General features: G+C 42.4%; 1 protein-coding gene across 1 annotated transcript; it reads left to right on the forward strand.

Moving 5' to 3' along the window:
* Positions 1-1,083: 1,083 nt before the first annotated feature.
* On the forward strand, positions 1,084-13,104 carry LOC115578231 (cytosolic arginine sensor for mTORC1 subunit 2-like; the record flags this gene model as incomplete). The annotated part of the gene is made up of 3 exons (XM_030411094.1): positions 1,084-1,437; positions 11,055-11,125; positions 13,028-13,104. Coding segments are annotated over exons 1-3 (261 nt in total), but the record flags the coding sequence as incomplete, so codon positions are not given.
* Between the last annotated feature and the right edge of the window lie 6 nt (positions 13,105-13,110).

Here is a 13,110-nt window from a genome sequence, read left to right on the forward strand (position 1 = left end):
CTGAGAGCAAACATGGAGAGCAGCGCTCCTCTGCGCTCCAGCGAACACTCCGACAAGCTACGGCAAGCTGGAGGGACAGCCACTTCCGATCAGCCTTCAAAGTAAAAGCACGGTATAAAAACGGTTCATTGAGCACACTCACATTCAGATTAATTTAATCTGACTTCAAAAAGGATTTTAGAAATGCTGCAGTCCTCGTCCAGCCCTACTACTCTATTCATTACTTACTGTTTAGTTAGGGGAGATGTTTAACCACATTTTATGCAAGTTTAAATTAAATTAGGAAATATTTTAAATGAAATTCCCCTGGAAATCAACAATTAACATTTTATTATTAATTTATCTGTTCATCACTTTTATATTAAATGTTTAAAAATTATCAAAACAATTTTCTACAGCTCAGGATGATATTTAACAATTGCTTTTTTCTTCTCATCACATTAAAATATAAATAACTGTCTGGCAAGAAATTAAAACTTCTGAAGTATCAAAAGTACTGGTAAAAGTAGCTACACTACACAGATATCAACATATATACAGGCTATACTGTATGGCTACATTTCCCTTGCTGATTAATATTCAGGGTTAGTATATATATTCTAGTTACTTTATATTATAAAGTAACTAGTTTACAATTAAAAGTGGTGAAGTTAATAATCTGTAAAGTAGAAGTACTTAAGTAAAGTAACCTAGCCTACTTAGTTACATTCCATTACCACCAGTTAAGATGGTAGATTTCATTTATAGCTGCTAGAATAGCTGCTAGCATAGCTTTCTATTCAACATTAGTTGTTAATCTTTTAATCATATTTAAATGCCTGAAAGCAGACAGGCCTGAGTCCTCAGAGTTTGCTGGCTATTAAGACATTTGTTGAGAAGATGATAGTGATTTAAATAATATTGATTAAAACAATGAGGCTCATCAGGCCAGCTCAGGTCACAGCCCTGGACAGGTAAGCTAACAGTAGCTAGCTTGTGTTTTAATTTCTCTGTGACGTCTTCATGAACCAGGAGCGGCTCACGATGCTAACGTTCCACTCTCCTAGCTAGCTCTGTGGCGGGGCGTTTTATTTTGAAAAGCCGGACAGAAGTGTGCTCGGTTCCGTTGCAGTTCTGACAGCAGCTCGGTGTTGAGCAGCAGCAGCAGCAGCAGCAGCTCGGTGTTCGGCTCTCTGGCTCTTTATTCCAGCCTGCCTCGCTCCGTCTCTCTCTGCGGACCGCCTGCAGCCGCCCGGACCGTCCCTGTATTCATCCATGCATGTACTGTGACGGGGTTCGGGCTCGGGACGGTTCGCTCGTCGCTTCAGATGAGAAGACGTAAAAGATGGAGCTTCATATTTTAGAGCACAGCCTGAAAGTGGCGAGTATAGAGAAGGACGGGATCCAGATCTGCACGCACGGATTAATCAAACTCGCTTTCCTGGCCTCCAAGACCCGGTACGAACTTCACACACACACACACACACACACACACACACACATACACACACACACACACACACACACACACACACACACACACACACACACAAGCAAACACATATATGTGTTTACTGCGGGGGAACGTTACAGCAAAGTAACGCCGGAGGCTGCATGTAACGTTACTGTGTGTGTGTGTGTGTGTGTGTGTGTGTGTGTGTTCAGGCCTGTCCTTCTCTGGTGTCAGTTTGCAGCTCTGTGCCATCTGTAGCTGGGCCGAGGCCAGTGTGCGTGTGTGTGTGCGTGCGTGTGTGTGTCCTGTGAGGAGGATATTCAATCTGAGAAAACTTTAATCAAACTGCCTGACAGTGACGTCACTACAGGCCTGTACACTGTCATTATGATGACGTTATAACCACCCCTGTATATTAATGTTGGGCTGAGTTCATTAGTTCACTGTGTGTGTGTGTGTGTGTGTTGTTATTATTATTATTATTTCTTTATTTGAGCAGGGACAGTGCACAATAAAACATTAACCCTGTATAAACAAGGAGAGATGCATTGCACCGGGTTGTAGCAGGTTGCTATTTTCCACCTGTAGTCCTGAGCAGGTAGATGGAACACACAATAGATTAGAAACAATTACTAAATTCACAGTTGTGCAAAATTTCAATTACAAAGTTATGAATACACACATTCCCCCATCATTAAATCAATTTAAAACAATTTATCCCCCTCCCGCCATTTTTTAAAAAATAAACCCCCCCATCAAATACACACACACACACACACTCACTCCCTCACAAATGTCTGCAAGTTTGCTGTCCAACGTTTTGTGTGACATGGAAATGTTTTAAAATCCGCACATGTAATCAGCTCTGTTGGAAGTGTGTTCCATTGTTTTGTGTGTGTGTGTGTGTATGTGTGTGCGTGCGGATCATCTGAACTGTGTAGAAGTAACTGATTACGTCATGTATTTCACATTACTCTCTAAATGTTACTTTAACTCAGGCTGCTGATACCTCCGTATGACCAAGTGTACTATCCAAGTACAGTTGTAATACTGTGTCCAAGTACTGTTGTAATACTGTAGTAGTACTGTTGTTATAATGTAGTGGTACTGTAGTAATACTGTAATACTGTAGTAATACTGTAGTGGTACTGTTGTTATACTGTAGTAATACTATAGTGGTACTGTTGTTATACTGTAGTAATACTGTTGTTATACTGTAGTAATACTGTAGTAATACTGTAGTAATACTGTAGTAATACTGGTGTTATACTGTAGTAATACTATAGTGGTACTGTTGTTATACTGTAGTGGTACTGTAGTAATACTGTAATACTGTAGTAATACTGTAGTGGTACTGTTGTTATACTGTAGTAATACTATAGTGGTACTGTTGTTATACTGTAGTAATACTGTTGTTATACTGTAGTAATACTGTAGTAAAACTGTAGTAATACTGGTGTTATACTGTAGTTATACTATAGTGGTACTGTTGTTATACTGTAGTGGTACTGTAGTAATACTGTAATACTGTAGTAATACTGTAGTGGTACTGTTGTTATACTGTAGTAATACTATAGTGGTACTGTTGTTATACTGTAGTAATACTGTTGTTATACTGTAGTAATACTGTAGTAATACTGTAGTAATACTGTAGTAATACTGGTGTTATACTGTAGTAATACTATAGTGGTACTGTTGTTATACTGTAGTAGTACTGTTGTTATAATGTAGTGGTACTGTAGTAATACTGTAATACTGTAGTAATACTGTAGTGGTACTGTTGTTATACTGTAGTAATACTGTTATACTGTAGTAATACTGAAGTAATACTGTAGTAATACTGTTATACTGTAGTAATACTGGTGTTATACTGTAGTAATACTGTAGTAATACTGTAATACTGTAGTAATACTATAGTAATACTGTAGTGGTACTGTTGTAATACTGTTGTTATACTGTAGTAATACTGTTGTTATACAGTAGTAATACTGTAGTAATGCTGTTATACTGTAGTAATACTGTTGTTATACTGTAGTGGTACTGTTGTTATACTGTAGTAATACTGTTATACTGTAGTAATACTGTAATACTGTAGTAATACTGTAGTGGTACTGTTGTTATAATGTAGTGGTACTGTAGTAATACTGTAATACTGTAGTAATACTGTAGTGGTACTGTTGTTATACTGTAGTAATACTATAGTGGTACTGTTGTTATACTGTTGTTATACTGTTGTAATACTGTAGTAATACTGTAATACTGTAGTAATACTGTAGTAATACTGGTGTTATACTGTAGTAATACTATAGTGGTACTGTTGTTATACTGTAGTAGTACTGTTGTTATAATGTAGTGGTACTGTAGTAATACTGTAATACTGTAGTAATACTGTAGTGGTACTGTTGTTATACTGTAGTAATACTGTTATACTGTAGTAATACTGGTGTTATACTGTAGTAATACTGTAGTAATACTGTAATACTGTAGTAATACTATAGTAATACTGTAGTGGTACTGTTGTAATACTGTAGTGGTACTGTTATACTGTAGTGGTACTGTAGTAATACTGTTGTTATACTGTAGTAATACTGTTGTTATACAGTAGTAATACTGTAGTAATGCTGTTATACTGTAGTAATACTGTTGTTATACTGTAGTGGTACTGTTGTTATACTGTAGTAATACTGTTATACTGTAGTAATACTGTAGTAATACTGGTGTTATACTGTAGTAATACTGTTGTTATACTGTAGTGATACTGTAGTAATACTGTAGTGGTACTGTTGTGATACTGTAGTAATACTGTTGTTATACTGTAGAGGTACTGTAGTAATACTGTAGTGGTACTGTTGTTATACTGTAGTAATACTGTAGTTGTACTGTTGTTATACTGTAGTAATACTGTAGTTGTACTGTTGTTATACTGTAGTAATACTGTTGTTATACTGTAGTGATACTGTAGTAATACTGTAGTGGTACTGTTGTGATACTGTAGTAATACTGTTGTTATACTGTAGAGGTACTGTAGTAATACTGTAGTGGTACTGTTATACTGTAGTGGTACTGTTGTAATACTGTAGTAATACTGTTGTTATACTGTAGTAATACTGTTATACTGTAGTAATACTGAAGTAATACTGTAGTAATACTGTTATACTGTAGTAATACTGGTGTTATACTGTAGTAATACTGTTGTTATACTGTTGTGATACTGTAGTAATACTGTAGTGGTACTGTTGTTATACTGTAGTAATACTGTAGTTGTACTGTTGTTATACTGTAGTAATACTGGTGTTATACTGTAGTAATACTGTTGTTATACTGTAGTAATACTGGTGTTATACTGTAGTAATACTGTTATACTGTAGTAATACTGAAGTAATACTGTAGTAATACTGTTATACTGTAGTCATACTGTAGTGGTACTGTTGTGATACTGTAGTAATACTGTTGTTATACTGTAGAGGTACTGTAGTAATACTGTAGTGGTACTGTTATACTGTAGTGGTACTGTTGTAATACTGTAGTAATACTGTTGTTATACTGTAGTAATACTGTTATACTGTAGTAATACTGAAGTAATACTGTAGTAATACTGTTATACTGTAGTAATACTGGTGTTATACTGTAGTAATACTGTAGTAATACTGTAGTGGTACTGTAGTAATACTGTAGTAATACTGTTGTTATACTGTAGTAATACTGTTGTTATACTGTAGTAATACTGTAGTAATACTGGTGTTATACTGTAGTAATACTGGTGTTATACTGTAGTAATACTGTTGTAATACTGTAGTAATACTGTTGTTATACTGTAGTAATACTGTTGTAATACTGTAGTGGTACTGTTGTTATACTGTAGTAATACTGTAGTTATACTGTAGTAATACTGGTGTTATACTGAAGTAATACTGTAGTAATACTGTAGTAATACTGTAGTGGTACTGTTGTAATACTGTAGTAATACAGAGAGAAGAGAAGCAGAGAGACGCTCAGCTTTGTACTGCAGTGAACAGAGTCCACATGTTAATACGTAGAACCTCCGTATCCGTACGGCTGTGACTCTGGCCCAAACAGCTGATCTGCGAGTGGAGAAATACAGTGCGAGGCCCAGTTACGCTAATGCGTAGGGATGCGTAGGGATACGGAGGTTCTACGGTTGAGAAAATGTAGTACCAAAAGAAAGGGCGGTCTTACGGCGATGTAAAGCGGTGTGAATTTTCTCTATACAAGATAAACTTGAAGTGATATAGATTTTTTTAGGTGAGCCTAGTTTTTGGTGGTTAAAATTGCCTTTTTCTCTGGACTCCGTTCACTGCAGTACAAAGCTGAGCGTCTGGGCTGGAGCGGCTCTCTGCTTCTCCAAACTGAGGCTGCGCTGATCAGTGATTACGGTAGGAAACAGATCGACTATAGATATGTACTTAATATGACCCCACTTCAAAAAACACGAACTATCCCTTTAAAGGGATATTCCGGTGTAAGTTTAATCCATGGTCTAAATCACCGTGAAACTGTGTTAGACTCCCTCTCGAGAGATCAAGTTAGCAGACCGCTAATTTACGGAGTTTTATCAACCTCAGAAACGACCGCACGACAACAATACACTGCAGTAAATGGATCCAAATATAAACCGCCACCAAAAAGCCACAAATAATGCTCAGAACAGCACCAAACTTCAGCAACAGTACAAATAGGGTCTCAGCACATAGTCCGGGGCATCTAACCTCCGCTAGCTTAGCTGGATTTCTACTGAAAAGCTGACTAAATTTACCACTCTTCTGCAGCAGCTTCCTGTTGACGGGAAGTCCCGACGAGTCGATTACCGAGTGCAGTAGAGTTCCGCGGCTCATGGATGAAAATGTATGATTATGACTCCATGGAAAAGCAATCAAAGTTCATATGTGTCTTACCTGCCAGTACAAACAGTTATTATCGAGAGCGGACAGGGAAAAGAACGGAATTGAGCATTTCTAACCGCACTCGGTAATCGTCGCGTCGGGACTTCCCCGACCCGGAAGCTGATGGAGGAGAGTTGAACTCTGTTTTTAGCTTCACAATAGAAATCCAGCTAAGCTAGCGGAGGTTAGATGCCCCGGACTATGTGCTGAGACCCTATTTGTACTGTTGCTGAAGTTTGGTGCTGTTCTGAGCATTATTTGTGGCTTTTTGGTGGCGGTTTATATTTGGATCCATTTACTGCAGTGTATTGTTGTCGTGCGGTCGTTTCTGAGGTTGATAAAACTCCGTAAATTAGCGGTCTGCTAACTTGATCTCTCGAGAGGGAGTCTAACACAGTTTCACGGTGATTTAGACCGTGGATTAAACTCACACCGGAATATCCCTTTAAGACTTAAAATATAATCTACTCTGTGCTTTATAAGGCTGCAGCTAACAACCGTCAGTCGATCAATCTGCTCATTATTCTCTGGATTATCTGATCAGTTGTTCGGTCTCTAATCTGTTTTAAGAGATTTGATATTCATTTGTAGTATTTTCACACATTGTGTCTGAAATAAAGAGAAGTTGGATGTCAGTGAAGTAAACTCAGCTGATTTTTGTCTTCATGTTGAGTTCTTACAGGCTCGTTATCACAACTCAGATATCACTCATGGAAACATCGACACAAAGTGACAAGAGAGACTTTGATGAATGCTGTGTGTGTGTGTGTGTGTGTGTGTGTGTGTGTGTCAGACTTGATCTCTGCTGTCGTTTCTGACTTAGTTTTTATCTACAGTTGTGACATATTTAATATGAAGACGAGGATCCGTTTTATGTCTGAAGGAGGACGGACGTCAGACAGCTGAACGTCTCCTGATCTGTGACTGATTCTGTCATAGAGGACAGATTTGGGTCCAGTTGTTTCAGGGAGTCTCATCATTAATGTTGGCAGCGGTTCTGATCCGAGTCCCTCGGATGACACTGGTTCTGTCCACGCTTCCCTCCTCAGCCGACCTCACTGCCTCCTCCCTTTGATGAGTCCTTCATCAGCCCACCTCCGTCCTCATCAGTACCGGCTGTCCTCTCTGTTCCACACACTTATTCATTTGACTCATCACATTAGTCTCAGGATGGCGTCCTCAAATGTCCAGTTCTGTCCACAGCCTGTCTTTGTGTCTTATGAAAGTTTATAAAACAAACAACTTCACAATCATTCGAGGAAATAAAGAACAGATTGATGGACCGTGACGATACTGTGAGCTGAATAGGGCTGGGTATCACCAGGTACCTCGCGATACGATACTATCATGATATTTTGCCCACGATAACGATAATATCACGATACAGCGATTCTGCGATAATCGATATATTGCGATTTCATCCACGATACATCACGATATCTGTGTCACTGAAGAAATTCCGAATTTATTGACTGCACTGAATCCATTTCACAGGAATTACAAAACATTGTCAATCAATTTCACATGAATGAAAGCCAAGTAAACAAAGAGTATATTGCACAGTGTCTCTTCTTAACACACACACTGACTACAACTATCATTAAATATCTATATGTGTGGGTTTCAGAGCTACTTAAACCATTTTTTTAATTTTATTTGGTTGTATACCTATGTTTGAATAAAGATAAAGCTGTACTCCGAAGAGGTGGGCCCAAAAAAGGAAAAAAATATATTATTTTTATTTTTTTTACATTTTTAAATATCAATATTTGGCACCAGTATATCGATAACGTACCTCAAGACGAAATATCGTGATATATCTTAGTATTGATATTTTGGCACACCCCTAGAGCTGAACACAGCCTGAATATAAACAGTGGAGACAGAACTGATAAGACTCTTACAACATGTGGACCCGGATCAGAACCTGAGAGGACAACAGTTCAGTCACAACTCAGGGTCTGCATGTGTGTGTCTGATGGTTCACAGTTTAAAGTGATCCAACTGCTGTAACCTGCAGCCTCATTAGAGTCTCATTAGAGTCTCCCTGACAAGTTTCCTGCAGACACACAGAATGTGAGTGACAACTGTTGACTGACTGTTGACTGACTGCTGGTCCGTCAGTACACTCAGTCACGGTGCAGGACCATCGGAGGATGAGCTGATGTCAGAGTCTGGTTGCTGACTGGCTGCTGACTGAGCTGATGTCAGGACCTGGTTCTCTACAGTCCTCAGGCGCTGCTGGTTGAGTCCCTGTTGTTGTTTTCACAGCTCTCAGATAAATGTGACGCGTGAGCTTCATCCATCAACACGTGATGTCACAGTGCTGTTGTTGATCTTCATCCTCTCAGGACAGATTCTGGTTCGGTGCTCTGAGTGCACACAGAAACAGACAGTGAAGGAAACGGTCACGTCTGAATGTGAGCAGCTGAACTAAAGACAGAACTCTGTGATCACTGATCCGACTGTGATGTGACCCGTTCATGATGTGAGACACATTGTTGCCATCGTCATCATCATGAAAACGCAGACATGACTTTCATTTGTGATTAATCTGAGAAATCGTTTAGTCTATAAAATGTCAAAAAATGTCCTCCGAGTCCAAAGTGACACCTTCAAATGTTTTCTTTAGTCCAACAACAGTCCAAAACCCAAAGACTGTTTGTGTCCTGCACCGTAAATCATCACATTCAACAATCTGGACGTCTGTTCTCAGCTGTGTTGAGGTTTGTTCTGTTTGGTTCTGTTGTAGTATCAGTCCGGGTCTTTGTGAGACTCTGTGTCGTCTCATTCTCAGGACTGCAGGGATATCACTGTCACTGATCGATACTGTCCAGATGATGATGATGATGATGATGATGATGATGACGATGATAAATGTCAAACCTGCAACAGGAGAGATGAATAAAGTTGATTTCAGCTCCTCAGTGTTTGTTTGCTGAGAGGACACAACGTAGGATCCTGACACTAAACTCACCTCACCTCAGTGTTTATTGATTATTTATTTGGACATTGATCACCACACACTTACACACCAGAGCAAACAGCATGTGGACAAGAAACAAGGCGAGGAAGGAACCTTTGGTTTCCTGCAGGGGTTTTATAGGAGACCCTACAGTTAGTGTGGTCCCAATTTATCCTGAGTCTGGTCCTGGTCTAGTCCTGGTCTGGACTCAGTCTTGCTCTGGTCTTTTCACAGTGTCCATACACAAGTCTTGGCCCTGACTTGGTCTGGGTTTCTGTGGGCTGGGTTTCTGCGGGCTGGGTTTCTGTGGGCTGGGTTTCTGCGGGCTGGGTTTCTGCGGGCTGGGTTTCTGTGGTCTGGGTTTCTGCGGGCTGGGTTTCTGTGGGCTTGGTTTCTGCGGTCTGGGTTTCTGCGGGCTGGGTTTCTGCGGTCTGGGTTTCTGCGGTCTGGGTTTCTGTGGGCTGGGTTTCTGTGGTCTGGGTTTCTGTGGTCTGGGTTTCTGTGGGCTTGGTTTCTGTGGTCTGGGTTTCTGTGGTCTGGGTTTCTGTGGTCTGGGTTTTCTGTGGGCTGGGTTTCTGTGGGCTGGGTTTCTGTGGGCTGGGTTTCTGTGGTCTGGGTTTCTGTGGTCTTGGTTTCTGTGGGCTGGGTTTCTGTGGGCTGGGTTTCTGTGGTCTGGGTTTCTGTGGTCTGGGTTTCTGTGGTCTTGGTTTCTGTGGGCTGGGTTTTCTGTGGGCTGGGTTTCTGTGGGCTGGGTTTCTGTGGGCTGGGTTTCTGTGGTCTGGGTTTCTGTGGTCTTGGTTTCTGTGGTCTTGGTTTCTGTGGTCTGGGTTTCTGCGGGCTGGGTTTCTGCGGTCTGGGTTTCTGCGGGCTGGGTTTCTGCGGGCTGGGTTTCTGCGGGCTGGGTTTCTGCGGGCTGGGTTTCTGCGGTCTTGGTTTCTGTGGGCTGGGTTTCTGTGGGCTGGGTTTCTGTGGGCTGGGTTTCTGTGGTCTTGGTTTCTGTGGTCTTGGTTTCTGTGGTCTGGGTTTCTGTGGTCTTGGTTTCTGCGGTCTGGGTTTCTGCGGTCTGGGTTTCTGCGGTCTGGGTTTCTGCGGTCTGGGTTTCTGTGGTCTGGGTTTCTGCGGGCTGGGTTTCTGTGGGCTGGGTTTCTGCGGGCTGGGTTTCTGCGGGCTGGGTTTCTGCGGGCTGGGTTTCTGTGGGCTGGGTTTCTGTGGGCTGGGTTTCTGCGGGCTGGGTTTCTGCGGGCTGGGTTTCTGCGGTCTGGGGTTTCTGTGGGCTTGGTTTCTGTGGGCTGGGTTTCTGTGGGCTGGGTTTCTGCGGGCTGGGTTTCTGCGGGCTGGGTTTCTGCGGGCTGGGTTTCTGTGGGCTGGGTTTCTGTGGGCTGGGTTTCTGCGGGCTGGGTTTCTGCGGGCTGGGTTTCTGTGGTCTGGGTTTCTGTGGGCTGGGTTTCTGTGGGCTTGGTTTCTGTGGGCTGGGTTTTCTGTGGTCTGGGTTTCTGTGGGCTTGGTTTCTGTGGTCTTGACTACGACCCTGCTGTTGATCGTGGCAGCAGAGCAGTTGATGTCTCAGTTCTGAGCCTCATATTTGATATGAAATGATAATCAGACTTCTACAGACGTGGTCGTGCTGTCTGTCGGTCCCTGAACGTCTCACTGATGCGTCTCTTCATATGAAAGCGTGCCTTTAATGAGCAGACAGACGAGTTTCTGTGTCAGGATGTCTCTTCACTTCCTGTCCTCTCTGTCTCTGTCCCTTCAGGTGTAAGTTCTTCAGCCTGACGGAGACTCCGGAGGACTACACCATCATCGTGGACGAGGAGGGCTTTAAAGGTTTGTGGAGGCGTCGCCGTGGTTACGCGTTGTGTACTGTGTGATCAGTGTTTGAGCACACCGTGTCATCATTACACGCCCTGTTCCAGGGTGACCTCTCAGTTGCCGTGACGACCACAGGCCAGGTGTTACATCCTGCTCACTGACTCTGAGGTGATGTCCACTCATCACCTGTCAGACTCCAGCAACATGTTGAACCTGACTGAAGGGACACAACACGTGTGTTTGTTCTGACCCGGTCCACAGAACGGGTCGACGTTAGTCTCACTGAATGTTCAGATCAGTCTGCTGCGTGTTGGAGCTCGTTGATCATCTGGATCGAGTCCGACTGGTTATTAATCTGAGATGAATAAAGACTTCTCTTCACGTAAAATTACATGTTCACATTTTAATGAGCTTTTAATTGTTTTATTATCAGTTCTTCAACTCATCATTTAAAGGTGCAGTATGTAAAACTGATGATTCCACTAGAAGGTGAGTGGAAACACCTCTCATGTCTGTGTAGGTGCTGCAAAGCATGTTTAACATGCTGACCCACTGTCACGGCCTGACCCGGTCCAAAGCTCCTGTACTACAGTGTAAACAAAAAACAGCTCCCTGATTCTTCCGGCCCGAGTCTGGACCGCTGGAATGATTCAAGTGCTTCTCCTGATTAAACTCACATCTCAGATATTGACTCTTTATTAATTAGCTGACTGTTAAATGCTGAGAAGCTGCAGAATCAGAACCCACACTGGGTTTAATGTTTAGTGGTCTGACAGTGAGCTCCATCACTGACTCTGTAACACAGAGGGGACGAGGCTGTTAAGGGGGGTACACACTACAGGATAATCGGGCCGATTTTTGTCCCGATTTCCCCCTTACGATCAAAGCCAGCAAAGGCCCGATTATCTGATGTGTGCAAAGGACATCGTGTCTGGTTGTCCTGTGGTGTGGGGTGTGTTAAGAGTGATTTTGTCCGGTCGGATCCTCTCGGAAGGCGTCGGAAGGAGAGATCGTAAATAATTAACATGTTTAATATTTGCGACTAGAAATCCTGTAGTGTGTGGGGTGTTCCGAGCGGAGCCGATCACGCACAGCGTGTGATGTCACGTGTACCGGACCAACAGCCAATCAAGACGCGAGCTGAGTCAGCTGTGTTTCTCCGTCAGCCTTTTGTTTACCTGTTGCCATGGTTACCCGCAGTACCGGGGGCCAGAGCGTACAGTGCTGCTGTCGAAGCTATCTGTAATACTTCTGACAATCTTTACTCACCTCCAACTCGCGCTGTAACGCATACAGCCCACACTCTCGCCGTCTCCATGACTTTTTCCATAGCCGATTTGTTTTTGTTTTTGTTTTTTCAGTTCGTCCGCCATGTTTGTTTACACTGAAGTCACGTTTGACCACGCGAGATTTGTAATATTTAGCGTGAAGAACCTGATACTCTGCTGAAGAATCGGTTAGTGTGTGGTGTGCACTACGGAGAACACCACACACTATAAGATCAGCAGAGAGAGACATTGTGCGATCTGTCTTTTGTTATCATCAAGTGTGTGGTCTCCTAATCTGTGAAGGTTTGAAAAATCCTGTAGTGTGTACCCGCCATTAGTGATGCTGTGACTCTGTCACCTCAGAGGAAACAATACTGCTGAATATTTACTGTAAAAGTTTAAAGATGACAAACAGGAAGTGGAACAGAAGACGTAGGAACAAAGATGACTCGCTGCTCGCTGCTCAGCACGACATCACAGCTTCTTTTCCATCAGCGTCCCGGTGAGGAGGTCAGAACAGGAAGTATGACAAGTTAAACGTCTGCCGGATGATATAAATACAGTGTGTAACAAACATCATGAGACACACAGCTGACTTGTATCCAGACTGTTCTGGCCCTCAATCATCTGAGTGTGTGTCTGTCCTCAGAGCTGCCTCAGTCGGAGCACATCAGTGTCGCTGACGCCACGTGGTTGGCTCTGAACGTGGTGTCAGGGGGCGGGAACGCCTCC

This window comes from Sparus aurata, unplaced genomic scaffold (genome assembly GCF_900880675.1).
Source record: "Sparus aurata unplaced genomic scaffold, fSpaAur1.1, whole genome shotgun sequence".
Classification (NCBI taxonomy): domain Eukaryota; kingdom Metazoa; phylum Chordata; class Actinopteri; order Spariformes; family Sparidae; genus Sparus; species Sparus aurata.